The sequence below is a fragment of the Musca vetustissima genome, unplaced genomic scaffold, assembly GCF_032173495.1.
Source record: "Musca vetustissima isolate MV318-11 ecotype Yass unplaced genomic scaffold, APGP_CSIRO_Mvet_v1 utg1129, whole genome shotgun sequence".
NCBI lineage: Eukaryota > Metazoa > Arthropoda > Insecta > Diptera > Muscidae > Musca > Musca vetustissima.
In genome coordinates, this window is record NW_026888644.1 from 704539 (window position 1) to 725558 (window position 21020).

Sequence of the window (21020 nt, forward strand, 5' to 3'; positions counted from 1 at the left end):
TATTTCTTTTGTCAAGATTTTAATATGTGGGTGTTTTGAGGATGTATTTTATGCATGGTTGGATTTCCAAGTGCGGATTTAAATATTAAAAGGGATTTTGAGAGGAAGTGTGGATGAGATTATGTGATTTTTTTCTGAGGCCACCAAAAGGCGTGGATTTTTTATATAATTTTTTTCTGAGGCTACTGAATAATGCGTGGATTTTTTAAATAGTTTTTTTTTTCTGAGGCCACCAAAGGGGTCCTGAGGTCACCATAAGGCGTGGATTTTTTAAATAGTTTTTTCTGAGGCCACCAAAGGGGTCCTGAGGTCACCATAAGGCGTGGATTTTTTAAATAGTTTTTTTCTGAGGCCACCAAAGGGGTCTTGAGGTCAACATAAGGCGTGGATTTTTTTAAATAGTTTTTTTCTGAGGCCACCAGAGGGATCCTGAGGTCAACATAAGGCGTGGATTTTTTAAATAGTTTTTTTCTGAGGCCACCAGAGGGATCCTGAGGTCAACATAAGGCGTGGATTTTTTTAAATAGTTTTTTTCTGAGGCCACCATAAGGCATGGATTTTTTTAAATAGGTTTTTTCTTAAGGCTACTATAAGGCATGGATTTTTTAAATAGTTTTTTTCTGAGGCCACCAAAGGGCCCTGATGGCGTGGATTTTTTTAAATATTTTTTTCTTAAGGCTACCTAAGGCTTGGATTTTTTAAATAGTTTTTTTCTGAGGTCACCAAAGGGGTCCTGAGGTCACCATAAGGCGTGGATTTTTTAAATAGCTTTTTTCTGAGGCCATCAAAGGGGTCCTGAGGTCACCAGAAGGCGTGGATTTTTTAAATATTTTTTTTCTGAGGCCACAATAAGGCGAGGATTTTTTAAATAGTTTTTTTTCTGAGGCCACAATAAGGCGTGGATTTTTAAAAAAGTTTTTTCTGAGGCCATCAAAGGGATCCTGAGGTCACCATAAGGCGTGGATTTTTTAAATAGTTTTTTCTGAGGCCACCAAGGGGATCCTGAGGTCACTATAAGGCGTGGATTTTTTTTAAATATTTTATTTCTTAAGGCTACCATAAGGCATGGATTTTATAAATAGTTTTTTTCTGAGGCCACCAAAGGGGTTCTGAGGTCACCATAAGGCGTGGATTTTTTAAATAGTTTTTTTTTCTGAGGCCACCAAAGGGGTCCTGAGGTCACCATAAGGCGTGGATTTTTTAAATAGTTTTTTTTCTGAGGCCACCAAAGGGGTCCTGAGGTCACCATAAGGCGTGGATTTTTTAAATAGTTTCTTTTCTGAGGCCACAATAAGGGGTGGATTTTTTAAATATTTTTTTCTGAGGCCACAATAAGGGGTGGATTTTTTAAATATTTTTTTCTGAGGCCACAATAAGGCGTGGATTTTTTAAATCCTGAGGTCACAATAAGGCGTGGATTTTTTAAATCCTGAGGTCACAATAAGGCGTGGATTTTTTAATTTTTTTTCTGAGGCCACAATAAGGCGTGGATTTTTTAAATCCTGAGGTCACCATAAGGCGTGGATTTTTTTAAATATTTTTTTTCTGAGCCCGCAATAAGGCGTGGATTTTTTAATTTTTTTTTCTGAGCCCGCAATAAGGCGTGGATTTTTTAATTTTTTTTTCTGAGCCCGCAATAAGGCGTGGATTTTTTAATTTTTTTTTTTTTTTGAGGTCACAATAAGGCGTGTGCCTTATGGTATATCGTTATATTTCTGATACATCTTTAATTTTTATTTTAACGTTCTCTCTTTCATTCAATTCCCTCTCGTTGGCTATCTCATCACATCGCAGTTATTAAATTACTTTTTTTTCTATTTTGGCAACATTCAATCTTATTTTGCCACAAAATGCCAATACAATTGTCAAAATAACGAAGGCAGCAACAACACTCAAACATAAATCGCCTAGATTTATTGAATTTTCCCCACCATAGTAGTTGTTGTTATTTTAGCTATGACATAGATTTTCGTATTCCATGTCACAGACACACACACACCCACCCACACACGAGCACTCACTGTCTCTCTGTCCCTTGGTCGCACATTTCCATTTCATGTGTCAACAGTTTCACTCAATTTGGTCAGCTTTACCGTTAATGTAAATCCATCTAATATTCTCCATTCCCTCTCTCTCTGGCATACTCCCATAATTCGAATGCGTTTCGGCCAAGGATATCCCACCATTTGCAAGCGTTCTGTGTGTGTGTGTGTTTGTGTGTGTCATATAACTGTCAAGGATAAAGGTGTTTTAGTTCTGTTGATTGGTTGACTGCCTTTTTTGATTTTTCCGGTTGACTCTTTGTTCTGATTTTTGTTGTTGTTGTTGCTGTTGTGGATATTTTGGGTTATTTGCATGGTGCTGGGATTTGAAATAGTCACTGCTGTTTGTTGCTGTTGCTGCTTTGTGATAGCTGACGTTTTATTGACAAAACCTAAGGACATTGGAGTAAACACATGTTAGTTTTAGGATTTAACCGAGAAAAAAACCCAGTGACATTAGGGTGTAATCGAACAAAAATACCTAAATTAAAATGTCTGAAAAATATAGGAGAACCTTTTTTCGCAATAAAATTTACTTCCCCAGCCCTCGATTTTTATTTCTTATTTTCAAAGGCAAATTCTTAGAAATTATTTTTCTCACCTAGTAAAATTAAATGTCATTCCGTCTGGCTGTTAAAAGCATCTGTCAACTGGACGTGTGAACATTTTCTTAATGGCAACAATTTTCAACAACAGCAACAATTTAATTTTATTTTCACTCTTCCAAATGTGTGTGTGGGTGTACCTCTGTGGTAAGAGGGAGGTCGGATGATCTTTGAGTGCATGCCTAGGTAATGTAAATTGGTTGTAAGGTCAGAAATTAAAGGCAATTGACAGATTTTAGAAAAGAAACCCAGTAAGGAAAGTAGTAAAGTCGGACTGGGCCGACAATATGATACCCCTTACCACTTTATGTATATTGTTCTTACGTATCCCAACAATTTCATGTCAATGGGACAAATTTATGAAAATCGATTTATAGCAAACTTGATACACGCTACTCAGTATGCCGAACGGTTAAAAATATAGTCTCAATTAGACACCCGTTCGAAATATATGTGGTAGGTTGTGGAAAATTTCGTATCAATTCGACAAACATTAGGAGTTTGGTGCATCATTTACATAAAATCGAACAGAAATATATATGTGGGACCTATATCTAAATCTGAACCCATATTCTCGAAACTAATTCTCATTTCAGACTCAATTCAGTACTCTATGCCAAATTTGATGGAGATATATAGAGATTTTGGTGCAACATTTACATTAAATCGGACGAAAATATATATGTGAGCTATATTAAAATCTGAACCGATTATTACGAAACTTGGCAGACATCACTCTAGTCTCAATTCAGTATGTTATACCAAATTTCGTGCAAATCGAAAGATATATAGGGAATGGTGCACCATTTGATTTAAATCGGACGAAACTATGGGAAACTATAGAAGCTATATCTAAATCTGGACCGATTTATACGAAACTTAGCAGACATCATTCTAGGCTCAATTCAGTACGGTTTGCCAAATTTCGTGTAAATCGAAAGGTATATAGGGACTTTGGTGCCCCATTTACCTTAAATCGGACAAAAATATATATGGGAGCTACATCTAAATCAGGATCGATTTTCACGAAACTTAACATAGATCATTTTAGACTCCATTCAAAACATTATGCATACTTTCGTGCAAATCGAAAGATAAATAGGGACTTTGGTACACCATTTACCTTAAATCGGTCGAAAATATATATGGGTGCTATATATAAATCTGACCCGATTTTCTCGAAATTTGGCACACGTCATTCTAGACTCAACTGAGTACCTCACGCAAATATTTGGGGAAAATCGAAAATATGTAGGGGCTTTGGTGGACCATTTACATAAAATCGGACAAAACTATATATGGGAGCTACATATAAATCTGAACCGATTTTCACGAAACTTTGCACACATCATTCTGGGCCTAATTCAATAGCCTATGCCAAATTTCATGCAAATCGAAGGATATATAGGGACTTTCGTACACCATTTACCAAAAATCGGGCGAAACTATATATGGGAGCTATATCTAAATCTGAACCGATTTTCACGAAACTCAGCACACATTATTCTGGACCTAATTCAGTACACTATGCACAATTTCGTGCAAATCGAAAGATATATAAAGACCGTTTACATCAAATCGGAAGAACATATGTATGGGAGCTATATATAAATCTGAACCGATTTTCCCCAATTTCAATAGGGTTCTTCCTTGGGCCAAATAAGTGACTTGTGCCAAATTTCATTCAATTCGAATCATAAATGCGACCTGTACTTTGTTTACAATCTAACATCAACAGATGGACGGACGGACAGACGGACGGACGAACGGACATGCATAAATCGACTTAAAAAGTGATTCTATGCATATTCTCAAAAGGAAGAATGGGTCTATCTCGTTTCCTTTTGCCTGTTACAAACATATGCACAAAGACATAATGCCCTGTACCACACTGTGGTGATGGGTATAAAAAGGAGAAACAGGACATATTGTTGAGGTCGTGAGACGTGTTGTTGCTTCCATGGAAGTTCTTGTACCTATGGGATACCCCCAAAATATTTCCCGACCTTACAAGAAATTTGGGAATTTTTTTTGTCCAAAACATTGGAGTTTATTTTTTAAAAATATTTTTAAGAATGTTTTTAGACCCTTAGAGGAGCGTGAATTTAAAAAAAGTTAGACCCTTAGAGAGGCGTGGATATGTTTAAAAATATTTTTTAGGGTCCTTAGAGAGGCGTGGATTTGTTTAAAAATATTTTTTAGGGTCCTTAGAGAGGCGTGGATTTGTTTAAAAATATTTTTAGGGTCCTTAGAGAGGCGTGGATTTGTTTAAAAATATTTCTTACGGTCCTTAGAGATGCGTGGATTTGTTTAAAAATATATTTTTTGGGGTTCGAACAAAGACGTGGATTTTTTCTATGGTTTTAGAAAATCCGCAGCTCTTGTAGTATTCGAAGAAATATTTTAAGAAAATTCAGGCCTATTCTAGTACTCGAAAAAAATATTGTTAAAAAAAATCCAGATTTTTTTTCCTCCACCATAGAGACACACAATTCCTGTGATAATAAATATCCAAATCATATTAATAATAAAATTCAACATTTGTTCTATTGTTGCCTATTATGGCGCCCAATATATTACCATATTTTTTCCTCTGTATTTTGTTTCCAATTGCAAAGAAAAAAAGTGGACCAGATTCTAATTTCATATTTTTCTTGTTCTTCTTCTTCTTTTTGATTATTTACAGCTATTGAATTACACACACATATATAACGTCCTAAGGCAGCAGTAAAAACGATTTGGATGCGTTCATCAGACAATTGGAGGCCATAACAGCCGGGTATTGCAATTTGCCCATCATCGCCACAGACATCGTCATCGTCATTATCGCCCCAATACTAATAATCATTGCTTGCCAAATCACCATCACCATGATTTGTGTGTGTAAATAAATGTGAAATATAACAACAGGACGAACCAGCGAGCGAGCGAACGAGAATTTCTCCGCATTTTTTTCGGCTTCGTTTCTCCATTCTTAAGGACAATTTTATTACAGCACCAACAAAGCTGGGCCATCATAACAATTGATTTGCGGTTTATTGTTATTTTTCTGCTGCAGCGATTATGAACAAAAAACCGCCATTGCCCATAACGGCATTCATTGGCGGACCACAAACAAATGCCGCCTCAATTGCGGCCAACAACGCCACAGCGACGGCCACAAATTCAATGTGTTTTTCGGCGGCGGCGGCAACGGCGACCAAAAGCGAGAAACAACAACAGCGTGACCAGCATCATCAGGCAAATGTGGGGAATACGGGGCTGTGCGGCTGTCATAAAGCACCCAAGTCACATTGCATATCCGCCACAGGTAGGTACACACACAGATACACTAAGATACACATACACACCCACACATCCTTTGGGCATCACAAAAAATATGACTTTTTGGAGATTTGTGATTAATGATTCATAATAAAAGAAATGAAAGCACAAAGAGAGGCATGGAGGGAGTGAGAGGGGGAAGAGCTGTGACTGAGCAAAGGATGTGTGTTTGTGAGCCTTAAGAAATAACAACAAACCCCAAACGGATATCACTTTTCATATAAATTTTAACAATTCTCTTTTATCTTGTCTTTCTTATTCTTGTTTTCTTCTTCTTCTTCTCGTTAAGGTGTTCTGATATTGGTCCTTATATACACGGCCATGGGTTCCATTATTTTTGTAACGCTTGAGGGTGAATTGGATGATACCACAGCATTGGAAACAGCAGTGGCCGCCTCAAAGCCCTATCCACGCAATGAACTGGCCAATGCGGAAATCAGATCAAGGTAAGTTTTCTTTCGTTTCAACAAAATGCAGGGCAGGTCGGGGTTTTTATTCTGCCTCTGCTGATGTTTTTTTTGTGGCTAACGAGAATGCGGACTACAGAGAGGCCGAGTAAAAGAATTGAAAACTTTTTCAATTGACCCCAACTGATAACCTTCAATGTAGTTCGGTTTGTTATTTTTTTTCCTTCCTTTTGGTGATTGTTCTTGTTCGTCGTCTTCTTCTTCTTTTTCTAAGGTATCAAGTTAAAGCAAAATTCTGCAACATTGTCAGATTGATGAGAGATGTTGTGTTGCCTTAGAGCTAAATTTTTTTTAGGATATTTTTCTTTAAAGGATGTGTAGTTTAGAAACAAAATGAAAACAAAAATTGAACCTTGAATTAAAAATGTTTAATCATAGAATGCTGGAAGCTAATCTCTAATTCGGTTCGATATGGACCTTAAAGGGATCTAAAGGTAGTTAGGGCTCCTCAGTGTCTCAAATTGCAGCAACGAAGCTTAAATCCTATTAATATGGGTAGGACCCATAAGGTTTGGGATATGGGGCCCCATTAGGTTTTCGGTTTTAGGATAGGGGAGGCTGATCTCTAATTGGGTTTGATAAGGACCTTAAAGGGATCTGAGGGTAGTTAAGGCTCCACAGTGTCTTAAATTCCAGCAACGATGCTTAAATCCTTTTAATATGGCGGGTAGGACCCATTAGATTTGGGATATGGGCCCCATTAGGTTTTCGGTTTTAGGATAGGGGAAGCTGATCTCTAATTGGGTTTGATAATGACCTTAAAGGGAGCTGAGGGTAGTTAAGGATGCTCAATGTCTGAAATTGCAGCAACGAAGCTTAAATCCTATTAATATGGCGGGTAGGGCCCATTAGGTTCCAGATGTCTGAAATTGCAGCAACGAAGCTTAAATCCTATTAATATGGCGGGTAGGGCCCATTAGGTTCCAGATGTCTGAAATTGCAGCAACGAAGCTTAAATCCTATTAATATGGCGGGTAGGGCCCATTAGGTTCCAGATAGGGGCTATGCATGCTCCTTAGGCCTTCAAGTTCCTTCAAAAGGATTTAGATTCAATCCTTCAACAACCATGCATCATAGATATAGAGATCCAATGAGCCGAGTGTGAAGCCTTTAAAAATTTATTATTAAGTGTTAAAGATCTCGAAGTTTCTTGCAGAGTTTTTGAGCCATTCATAATTTATTACCGATGTTGTGATTGGCGATTATTTATACGTAGAATCTGGGACCATTGAAATTGCATAGCATTTCCCCAAATGACTGTGGATTTAATTGAAATCAATTTAAAACTTAGGGTTCTGAAAAGCACACGAGACTAAGGTATGTCCTTTCCAATTATTTTTGTTAATTTTCTATAAATGAGTCCTAGGACCTCAGAAGACCGCAGAAAATATACAGAAAAAACCTTTGAAGTTATGGCAAACTAACCAAATTTTTATATCCTTCACTACAGTGAAATAATACCCTGTGGTACAGGGTATTATGTCTTTGTGCATATGTTTGTAACAGGCAAAAGGAAGCGAGATAGACACATGGTTCCTTTTGAGAATATGCATATAATCATTTTCTGAGTCGATTTATGAATGTCCGTCCGTCCGTCTGTCTGTCCGCCCATTTTAAATTGTAAATAAAGTACGGGTCGCATTTATGATCCGAATTGGATGAAATTTGGCATAGGTCACTTATTCGGCCCAAGGACGAACCCTATTGAAATTGGGAAAAATCGATTCAGATTTAGATATAGCTCCCATATACATATTTCGTCCGATTTATAGTAAATGGTGTACCAAAGTCCCTATATATCTTTCGATTTGCACGAAATTTGGCACAGGGTAATGAATTAGGTCTAGAATGATGTGTGCTAAGTTTCCTGAAAATCGGTTCAGATTTTGATATAGCTCCAATATATATTTTCGTCCGATTTAATGTACATGGTGTACCAAAGACCCTATACTTCTTTCGATTTGCACGAAATTTGGCACAACGTAATGAATTGAGCCTGGAGTGATGTCTGCCAAGTTTCGTGAAAATCGGTTCAGATTTAGATATAGCTCTCATATATATTTTCGTCCGATTTTATGTAAATGGTGCACCAAAGTCCCTATATATCTTTCGATTTGCACGAAATTTGGCAAAGCGTACTGAATTAAGTCTAGAATGACGTGTGTTAAATTTCGTGTAAATCGGTCCAGATTTAGATATAGCTCCCATATATATATATTCGTCCGATTTAAGGTAAATGGTGCACCAAAGTCCCTATATATCTTTCGATTTGCACGAAATTTGGCCTAGCGTAATGAATTAGGTCTAGAATGATGTGTGTTGAATTTCCTGAAAATCGGTTTAGATTTAAATATAGGTCCCTTATGCGACGTCTGTTAGGATTCCATCTTCTGAATATACCCAAAGTGGTGAAGGGTATCATATAGTCGGCCCCGTCCGACTTTTCTGCTTTTCTTACTGTTTTTTTTTTTTAAATTCCACCGCATTGTCTACCTCTTATGTTCCGAGAATTACTGGTTATTAGGTGAGTTAGTTTCCCCACCAATATTTTATTTATTTAATATTTTTTTTTTGAAAATTCATCACCTAAGCCCCCTCAGATTACAATTGTACGTGACAAATCCCTTACCAATGTGACCTAACAAAAAAAAAAAAAAAAAAAATTAAAAAAAAAAAACAAATAATAATTCATTATAAATTTTCCATCAATTTCACATTTTAAGCCATTTATCCCCAGCACAGTTTTCAAAAGTTTTTTTCTCTTCTTTCTAATTGACTAATATTTAATTTAGCATTTTTAGTTAATTAATTATTGATGATGCCAACAACAAAAAGTCCCCCAAAAAATTACACAAAATTTTTATTGATGATTTTTTGATGATTGTCTGAAATAGACACATACTTACATACATATTAATGTATGTGTGTGTGTATGTAAATTTCACTAAATAAACATAGTTTGATGAATATTTTAAAAATTAAATAATTTTTTATTAGATCATAAACAAAAACAAAATAAAATAATAATTAAGAACTCCCGTTAAATGTTATTTGCATAAATAAATATGGAAAATTATGCAAGGGATAGAGGGAGGAATATTTGAAAACATAAGGAGAGGGTGAAATTGAAGGCTTAGGCATTTGGAAAATATTAAAAAAAATCCTCGACTCAATTTCTTAAAAACATTTTTCCCAATACTACTTAGTATAGTACTTCTTGCGAATACAACACTTGGGTACCAAAGACCACCATCAAGAAATCCGTGGTACGATCAGGAGTGTCGTAATGCTACTGATATGAAAAACGCAGCGTATAGGGCAACCCTGCGGACAGTACCAACAGGTAATGCGATGGAGAACTATCGGGAGAAGAGGAGAGAGGAGAAACGTATCATCTGAAAAAAAGGAATAAAGAACAAGAAAAACGTGAGCGTGAGCAAATCGAGATGTACAGGAGTCAGAATGACTACCAACGGGTAAAACACCAAACCGAAAGCTTTAGTGCAGGCACATCCTCCTGTAGAAATAAAGGAGGAAAACTGGTGACAGATACAGGCAGCGTGCTGAGATCTGGAAGGAGCATTTTGAAAAGCTTTTGGTATCAAATAGTAGCGGCGAAGAGGATACCCCAGAACCAATAATAGATGGCGGCTGTAGAACAATAAAGCAGCAGGTGCCGATGGGTTACCAGCCAAACTATTCAAGACTGGTGGTCATATGCAGGTCAGGAGCATGCACCAGCTGATTAGTATAATTTGGCTAGAAAAATGCGTGGCCAACGATTGGAACCTCATCATTCTGTGTCCCGTGCACAAAAAATGAGACGAGACGATATGTGCCAATTATAGGAGAATAAGTCTCTTTCCCATCGCATATAAAGTACTATCCAGTGTGCTGTATGAACGATTGAAGCCAATGGTCAATGATATTATTGGACCATATCAATGCGGCTTCAGTCCTGGCAAATCCTGAAAAAACCTACGAAAAACACATCGACACATTCCACCTATTTGTCGACTATAAAGCCGCATTCGACAGCCCTATTCGTTCAGAGGTGTTTAAAGCCGTGTCTGCGTTTGGCATTCCTGCAAAATTAATTCGGCTATACAGGATAAGTTTAACTGCCACAAGATCAGCAGTTAAAGTCGGATAAGACCTTTCGGAGCCCTTTTATACCGAACGAGGATTCAGACAAGGTGACAGTTTGTCGTGTGACCTTTTAACATCCTGCTGGAAAAGGTCATACAAGAGGTAAAAGTGAACAGAAATGACACTCTGTATACCAAACAACACATATTACTCGCCTACGTCGATGGCATCGACATAATGGGTCGAACACTGAGAGCGGTAAAAGCCACCTTTCAACAATTTGAGAAGGAGTCTGGGTCTGGCAATAAACGGCGAGAAGACTAAGCTGATGGTATCAACGTGCAAGACGTCCAACAGACTCGGACCAACTGTGGAACTGGAGAACTACAGCTTCGAGGTATTCAAAGATTTTATATACCTTGATACCCCCAGAAACAAAACGAATGACATCAGTTTTGAAATTCGGAGAAGTATAGTCATGGCCAACAGATGCTACTATGGTCTCGAAAGCAAGGCCACCTCCCGCCAGACCAAACTCGCACTCTACAAGACGCTGATACTACTCGTGCTGTTATATGGATCTGAAGCATGGGTACTTACGCAAGCAGATGAGGCAGCTCTTGGAGTGTTTGAGAGAAAAATTCTCCGACAGATCTATGGGCCGATCTGCGTTGACGATGAATATCACCATCGAATGTACCATGAGTTGTACCAGCTATTCTCGGACATCGACATTGTTAGACGTATTGAGCTGCAGCGACTACGTTGGCTAGGTCATGTTGTGAGAATGGATGAAGATGCTCCACCCAAGAAGGCATATAAAAGCGAACTAGCTGATGGTTCACGCAGAAGGGGAAGGCCGCGAATACTATGGAAAGATAAAGTCGAAGACAACATTGCCGAAAATGGTCTTTCAAATTGGAAAAACTGCGCAAAATACCGACGCGCCTGGAAATCTTTCTTAAGCTCGGCTTATGGAACGAAAATTCTGTCACAAGCCAGCTATGTAAGTAAGTAAGTAAGTAAGGGCAGTGCTATATTTCCGCCCTCTGGTGGGGTAATGGTTTATTAAATAATATCTGAGTACATACGACAATATAATTGGTATCGATTTAAAGGCCAACCACTCCTTTTGGATATACTATCAACTTCTCGGCTCTATGTCCTTCAGGGGTAAATCTATACGCCATAGAATACAAATTTTGTCATTTTTCACACAAAAGTCAGGGTCCATTGGACCCGCTAAATATTGACCCATCTATATCAAAACAGGCATGCTAATTCTTTAGCCCAATCCCCTTCCCCATGTTCACGATGTTTGGGCCATAATTGCAGGCTCTGGAGCGACCAGAAGAACCGACAAAACGTAAGCATTTGGTCCATTTCATCCCCTAAATATTAACCGATGTTTACCAAAAACAATAGGGGTCTTCATTGGGCAGAACCCATTCTACATACAAAATTTCGTGAAGATTGGACAATAACTGTGGCCTGTATCGTGTTTACAAAAAATAATTAGAAACAAAATCCGGCCTTCTATTAGCCCTTTCGAAAAAAAATATATATGCCTTTGGTGGTACCCCAAAAAATATTTTTAAAAACTCGCCATATTGTCGTTGTCATGAAAAATTGTTTTTAAACCCCTTCTGCTACTTGAAAAATATATGTCCTCATACTCCTTCGTTAAAAAAAAACTTCTTTCCTTTCCAAAACACAAAAGTTTTGTTGGACAGTCTGTCCATCACTGTAATTGAGCTCACCTAACATCTGAAAGAAACTTTAGTATTTTTCTTCATCAGCAGCATCGAGTGAGCGATGATCCTACAAGTCCTTTCAATGGCCGTTCATATTGCATTTGAACTCAATAAAGGCTAAAGTTTTCCGGTTACAGGACGAACAACAACAACAGCAACACAACAATATGATATATATAAAGAAAAAGGATGCCTCCTCATACACTCAAGGCAACTATCTAACAAATTATATTGCAATGATAATAAGGAAAAAAGAAAGAGGACATGACAAAAGGCTAGGACATATTGTCCTTAAACCCAGTTGAAGTGGTCGTTGTTGTTGTTTGCCGTCCTGTTGATGCTCAAGACAAAGTCATATAGAGATAACTTCTTAGTGTAATAAGAACTGGTTGATGTTTCGGCATGTCATTTCTTTATGTAATATATGAAAATTGACATATGTGTGGACATGTATAAGCACACACACACACATATAGACATACATACATACCTACACATTGAAGCATATGTACTCCATAACAAAGAAGTTCCTTTCCGGCTAAGAAGGTATTTCAAAGTTGCAGAAGAATTTAAGTGTATCATTGTGTGTGTGTATCTATCTTTTCTTTGAGAGTGTGTGTGTGTATAGAGACACTTTAATCATTTGCCATATTCACTTACTTACCCATAGTTGTCATGACTTAAGCTAACTGGGCCAAAAGATAAATGGACATCGAGCAATTCCCAAAAACCCCAAAAAGACCATCATTATGACAGCAGGACACTCAATGTTTATTCTTGTGAGGATGAAGACAAGAAGACAAGCTCTGTAGGCACACGAACACACACACACACACCAACATAATGCCAACTTTTCAATTGTCCAAAAAGCCAGTTCTCTGGCATTACAATAAAATCTCATCTTGGCCAAATAAGGCCAATGAAACATGTTGTAAGACATGATAGGACTATTTGAGGCAACAGCAACAACAACAACAACAAGAACAACTTGGAAATAACATTTCCGTCGCAATGCCTATCACAAGCAACAGCTTCAACATCGTCCTCAGCATCATCTTCATCATCAGCATCATCATGGTGATGGTATTGTCCTGGCCATTGTTGAGACAGCCGCTCACTTTTTGTTAATACAAGTTAAGTTGGATTTATTAAATTAAATCCTAGCCCTGGTTATCCTGGACTGGCACACAATTTTATGCTTTTTGCTTTTCTGAGAGCCTTGTTCTCCTTCAGCAGCAACATCAGCATAACCGTTCGCTCCATTGTGGCCAGGAATTAAAGCGTGGTCCTTTTGTGCAAAGTTTGGCTAAAAAAGTTACTGCAAAGCTCTTGGTGCTGGGACTTTTGTCCTAATTCATTTTTTTTATCCAAATGACAATTCCTTGAAAGGAGGTTCTTCTTTTTTTCTTCTTCTTCTTTCTTTGGCCGACAAGTCCTGAAGCTGTACAATTTCCAGTTTCTTTGCACTTTCTGTGATAATTGTCGTATAATGACAACAACAGAAGAAGAAGAAAACCATTCCATTCATACAGTTCCACTTACATGCCACTTCGCTTGAATGCGGGTCCTGGGTTGCGCCACTAAATGGACCGCATTACAAATTGATTTGCATGTTAAACTATTTGAATTCAACTAAACAGCACCAGCAACAACAACAATGAACACGTTGTCATTGTTGAACGCTGCGACAAGGAAGCGAAAAAGCAATAAAGGCGAAGAAAACATGATAATGAGACAGGGAAAAAGTTTTTATTATTATGGTGTATGAGGTCAACAAGGGATGAGATCAGAGGTCATTGAACAGGCATCTTTATTTCTAAAAAATCCACACCTGATGTGGTCTTTGAAATCCCTGCCTTTGTTAATACCTCAAAAAATATTTTTAAAAAATCCAAACCCATTTACTTAAAATCAGACGAAAGTATATATGGGAGTTATATCTAAATCGGAACCGATTTTCAAGAAACTTAACACATATCATTCTAGACCTATGTCATTACGCTATGCCAAATTTCGTGAAAATCGAAAGATATATATTGACTTTGGTACACCATTTACCTTAAATCGGACGAAAATATATATGGGAGCTATATCTAAATCTGAATCGATTTTCATGAAACTTAACACACATCATTCTGGACCTAATGCAGTACCCCATGACAAATTTCGTGCAAATCGAAAGATATATAGGGACTTTGGTACACCATTTACCCTAAATCGTACGAAAATATATATAGGAGCTATATCTAAATCTGAACCGATTTTCATGAAACTTAACACACATAATGCTAGACCTAATTCATTACGCTGTGCCAAATTTCGTACAAATCGAAAGATATATAGAGACTTTGGTACACCATTTACCTTAAATCGGACGAAAATATATATGTGGGAGCTATATCTAAATCTGAACTGATTTACATGAAACTTAACACACATCATTCTAAGCCTAATTCATTAAGCTGTGCCAAATTTCGTGCAAATTGAAAGATATATAGAGACTTTGGTACACCATTTACATAAAATCGGACGAAAATATATATGGGAGCTATATCTAAATCTGAACAGATTTTCATGAAACTTGACATACATCATTATAGACCTTATTCATTACACTGTGCCAAATTTTGTGCAAATCGAAAGATATATAGGGACTTTAGTACACCATTAACATAAAATCGGACGAAACTATATATGAGAGCTATATCTAAATATGAACTGACTTACATGAAACTTAACACACATCATTCTAAACCTAATTCATTACGCTGTACCAAATTTCGTGCAAATCGAAAGATATATAGGGACTTTGGTGCACCATTTACCTTAAATCGGACGAAAATATATATGGGAGCTATATCTAAATCTTAACCGATTTTCATGAAACTTAACACACATTATTCTAGACTCATTTCAGTATGGTGTGCCGAATTTCGTGCAAATCGAAATATATTTAGGGACTTTGGTGTACCATGTACCTTAAATCGGACGAAAATATATATGGGAGCTATATCTAAATCTGAACCGATTCTCATGAAACTTGGCACACATAATTCTAGACCTAATTAATTACTCTGTACCGAATTTCGTGCAAATCGAAAGATATATAGGGACTTTTGTACACCATTTACCTTAAATCGGACGAAAATATATATGGGAGCTATATCTAAATCTAAACCGATTTTCATGAAACGTAACACACATCATTCTAAACCTAATTCATTACGCTGTGCCAAGTCTCGTGCAAATCGAAAGATATATAGGGACTTTGGTATACCATTTGCCATAAATCGGACGAAAACATATATGGGAGCTATATCTAAATCTGAACGGATTTTTCCCAATTTCAATAGGATTCGTCCTTGGGCCAAATAAGTGACCTATGCCAAATTTCATCCAATTCGGATTATAAATGCGACCTGCACTTTGTTTAAAATTTAACATGCACAGACGGGCAGACGGACGGACGGACATGCATAAATCGACTCAGACAGTGATTTTTTGCATATTCTCAAAAGGAACCATGTGTCTATCTCGTTTCCTTTTGCCTGTTACAAACATATGCACAAAGACATAATACCCTGTACCACAGTGTGGTGAAGAGTATAAAAATTCACTCAGCCTGTACGAAAATAATGATTTTTAATATAGGCATTGTTCTATCCTTGAAAAAAATATATTTTAGAAAAATCCATAGCCCCTTCTGTTGTTTTTTTTGTTACAAAAAATTGTGCTCAGATCTCCAATGAGATTTTATTCCTAGGGTGAACATTTGCTCTGACCTTCAGAGGACCATGTTGTACCTTTTTGCCATAACAAAATTGTGTTCTGGCCACTTGAATACTTTATTCCATAGGAAAAATAATTTTTCTACGGTCCCCTGAGGACTTTTTTCGCAAGCCTCTAAAGTTTTTTTTTTAATTTACAAATTCTTTGACCATTAAATAAAAAAAAAATCCTTCCCAGCTTATCTCTCACATAGCAAAAAAAAAATCGCAAGCCCCTAAAAGTATGCACCACACATATTAATCAATCTAAAAAAATAATAACACATTAAATATTATGTATCGTATCTCTATGATCTCATCCTTCACATGTGTTTACCCAGCAGACGACCGCCTTATGTCCATGCACACAAAACAAAAATAAATATCTTAACATTATTTGTCTACATAGTTAGCTTCGATGTAGCAGCTAGCTAACCAGCCTGCCTGCAGGACCATTTTAAAAACATTATTTAGAATTTGTATATGATTTGGTGCTGTTGGGGGCACAATCCTTGTGCCCTACCTCAAGGATAAAATAAAGTAACTCGAGGCTTGATGCACTCGCTCGTATGCTCTTCATTTCTCTCCCTCACTCTCTTTCTCACTCTCCACTGCCCTGCAACTGCCTCTGCACTGTACTACACTTTCTAGTTCATTGTTCTCATAACTGGGTGAATATTTGCATATGTTTGTGTGTATAGTGTGAGTGTGTATATATATAAATGTAAATTTAATGTTTTATTTTGTGGGTATGGATATTTGTAAAACAAAATATATATACTCGGCAACAACAATTACAAACAAAAAAATAAGTGAACTACAAAAACAATTTATTTAACATTTACGGAATGCCTGAGCGACGATCTGAAGAATGGAAGTAAACGAACGAACAAACGAAAAACAATGAAAGTTTAAACTATGCAATTTTTATATGTTTTCCCTCCTGAAATTAAAGGCGTAGCAGGGATTGGAATGTTTGGGGGGTGAGGGGTGTGAGTTGTTTAAAAAATTGGGAAATTTTTAAATTTTATTAAATTATTTTTTTTTGTTATTGGCTTTTTTAATATTTGTTGTGGACATATCCCGCTGTTTCCCCCATGATGTTTCAATGTATGTGTGTGTGTGTGCACAGTGGAACCTATTTCAGGAGTATGGAATAAATTTTCAGAAATTTAAAAAAAGAAATTGAAAATAACGACTTCGTGTGAAGCATTTTCTTTAACAAACCTCATAAATTATTTTTCTTTAGAAATTCATTTATTTAGGTTCCACTGTCTTTATAAATGCCTGTGTGTGCGTGTGTTCCACTTCCATGTTGCTATATAGTTACAGATTATTTGTATTTGCTGTTAAATGTCATTTTCATTGAAATTTATTTCATTTCAATTTACATTTTTTTCTCTTGCATTCTTTTTTTTTATACGCCTTTAATTTCCTCATTCAGCTGCACGCACACAATCGCACATACTTACACACACATTTGTACGTTGGATGGTAGACCAAATGTGGGACACACACATACAAATACGGCTCGAGAATTTGTTTTTCAATTAACTTGCATTTTAGACATACCGTCGTTGGTGGGACACACAGGGTCTGATGAAAAAATGTGTTCCTTAGATTTTGTTTATACCCTCCACCATATTATGGAGGTATATTAGTTTTGTTTTTCCGTTTGTAACGCATCGAATAATCATTTTCGATCCTATAAAGTATATATATTCTTGATCAGCGTAAAATTCTATGACGATATAGCCATGTCCGTCTGTCTGTCTGTTGTAATTACTCTAGCGTCTAAATGAATTGAGATAGATCGCCAAAATGTTTCATAGAGTCGTCTTTTGCCTGCAGGCAGGTCATGTTCGATGATGGGTTACATCGGTTCACGTTTAGGCATAGCTCCCATTTAAAGGTACCCCGTTTTGGGCTCGTTTTATAACCGAATTCTTTGAAATTTGGTACTTTGAGTTCTTATTGGATATAAAATCCTTCTACTATAAATTATAAATATAGGTCCATTTTTTCGGATAGCCCCCATATAAGGGCACCCCCAACTTTGCGGTATTTTGAGGGTTTTGATCGCATTTTTCGACCGAATTCGCTGAAATTTGGTACTTTGAGTTCTTATTGGGTAGCAAATCTCCCTACTAAAAATTTTCAATATAGGTCCATTTTTTCGGATAGCCCCCATATAGGGGTACCCCCCAATTTTCGGTATTTTGAGGATCTTGAGCGCGTTTTTTAACTGAATTCGCTGAAATTTTGATACTTTGAGTTCTTATTGGGTATCAAATCTTATTGGGTATCAAAAGTATAAATATGGGTCCATATTTTCGGATAGCCCCCATATAAGGGTACCCCACAATTTTCGGTATTTTGGGGTTCTTGGGCTCGTTTTATAACCGAATTCTCTGAAATTTGGTACTTTGAGTTCTAATTGGGGATCAAATCTCTCCACTAAAAATTATGAATATGGGTCCATATTTTCGGATAGCCCCTATATAAGGTTACCCCCAACTTTGCAGTATTTTGGGGGTTTTGATCGCATTTTTCGACCGAATTCGGTGAAATTTGGTACTTAGAGTTCTTGTTGGGTAGCAAATCTCCCTACTGAAAATTATAAATACAGGTCAATTTTTTCGGATAGCCCCCATATAAGGGTACCCCAATCTTCGGTATTTTGGGGTTCTTGGGCTCGTTTTATAACTGAATTGTCTGAAATTTTTTACATTGGCTTCTTATTTGGTACCAAATTACTCCACTAAAAATTATAAATATTGGTCCATATCTTCGGATAGCCCCCATATAAGGGTACCCCACAATTTTCGGTATTTTGGGTTCTTGGGCTCATTTTATAACCGAATTCTCTGAAATTTTGTACATTGGGTTCTTATTAGATAGCAAATCTCTCCACTATAAATTATAAATGTAGGTAAATTTTTTCGGGTAGCCCCCGTATAAGGGTACAACCCAATTTTTCGGTATTTTAAGGTTCTTGAACGCGTTTTTCAACCGAATTCTTTGTAATTTGGTTTTTTTGTAGTCGTATATGGTAACAAACCTCCCTCTCAAAAATGATTAATATTCGCCCCCTTTTAGGGGTAGTCCCCATATAACCCCCTTTTTTATATTAGACCAGTGAGCGGAGCAGTATAGTCGGGCGGGGCCGACCATACCATACCCTACACAACTACCACAGAACTCCATCTCTTTGCGGATTTTTATTCCGAGCCTGGGTAATATTACGTTATAGTTGCACCCTCTTTCACGACTAGAGGTCAACAGCACCTCTTCCTTACACTGACATATTTTCCGAATATGACGAATATTCAGTACAGCCCTTCTGATTACTTGTCCACATTCCCTTCAGAGTGGGTTGTGTTGTGACGTTCGGATTATAATTGTAGCCAATAGATTGAATCGAAAAATAGCACAAAAAATTAAGTTTTCGGTCCACTTTATCCCAAAATTATTATCTGATCATCACCGAAAATTTTAGGCGTTGTCCTTGACCAAAACTGGAACCTCATGGAAAATTTCAAGGCGATTGGCGCTATATTTCCGTCCTGTAGTGTGGTAATGGTTTATTAAATAATATCTGAATAGGTAAGCTCCTGAAAATATTTACGTGTAACTCCCACATCCGATTACATACGATAATATAATTGGTATCAATTTAATGGCCAACCACTCCTCTTGGATATACTATCAACTTCTCGGCTCTATGTCCTTCAGGGGTAAATCTATGACAAAATTTGTATTCTAACAAATTTTGTCATTTTTCACACAAAAGTCAGGATCCATTTGACCCGCTAAATATTGACCGATCTTTATAAAGACATGCATGCTTATTCTTTGGCCCAATCCCCTTCTCCATGTACAAATTCGCTATGAGCGACCAGAAAAACCGATAAAAATCAAGTATTTTGCGCATTTCATCACCTAAATATAAACCGATCTTTACCAAAAACAATAGGGGTCTTCATTGGGCCTAACCCTTCCTACATGCAAAATTTCGTGAAGATTGGTCCATAACTCTGGCCTGTATCGTGTTTACAAATTATTCTGTCCATTATAATTTGTAAAGACAGAGTTATGGACCAATCTTCACGATATTTTGCATGTAGGAAAGGTTAGGCCAATGAAGACCCTTATTGTTTTTGGGTAAAGATCATATGTCTAGATCAACTCAGTTAGTCTAGATATGACGATCGGTATACTAAAAAGTGGGGCTGGGACCAATATTTCGCGGCGTTACAAACTCTTGGGGCTGCAAAAATCTATAATACCCCTACGACATAGTTGTGTAAGGTATTTAAAAAATATTTTTAAAAAAAAATCAACCCCTTATTCTAATATTAATGTCCCCCTCCACCCTATGTTAAGAGTTATATTTGCTATAGTTTTTGAATTTTTTATAGTCTTAAAAATTTTCTTATTGTTGCTGTATTTGTGCCATAGGAAATAGTTAAGCTTAAATTAAGTAAACCAACAAAGTAAACAATACACTCCACTCTGAAACAAAAAAATATATTTTTTTATTTTTTCTAAAATGGCCAAGTATCCTCTCTAGGCCCTTGGCAGTAAGACCGAATAACTGCAAGATGTACATCTAAACTAAAAATAATTCCCTGTCTATGGCTATAAACAAAAGTAAAAGTTCCTTCTTCTTCTCTTCTCACACCCCTTTCCCTTATGTTTGTCAAGAGATTTTGTGGCATTTCCTCTTAGCCATGGCCAGTAAGGATCCAGCAACGTATTTGCTGCTCTTAGCTCTTAAGGCAAATAATACTCAGGCTATTTAAGGGGTTAGGTTTCATGACAATTTTCTAAGCAAAAGCAAAGGGGAGGGGGGTACTTTCTTGCGACCCTCTGTTTGTTGTGCAATTTATTCCCAGAAAACTCTTAGGTACTTTCTTCCCCTAAAATGTGCTCATAGGAAATATGACCAGTTTTGGTTTACTTAATAAAA

At 36.9% G+C, this 21020-nt stretch overlaps 1 protein-coding gene across 1 annotated transcript in view; it reads left to right on the plus strand.

Annotated features, from left to right (window-relative positions):
• Positions 1 to 5710: 5710 nt before the first annotated feature.
• The window catches only part of LOC133336539 (TWiK family of potassium channels protein 18), a 70179-nt gene continuing 54869 nt past the window's right edge, over positions 5711 to 21020 (plus strand). Inside the window, exons 1-2 of the mRNA XM_061544822.1 lie at positions 5711 to 5957; positions 6261 to 6417. Of these exons, the coding sequence (XP_061400806.1) occupies positions 5711 to 5957; positions 6261 to 6417 (404 nt within the window). The remainder of the gene's footprint in view (positions 5958 to 6260; positions 6418 to 21020) is intronic.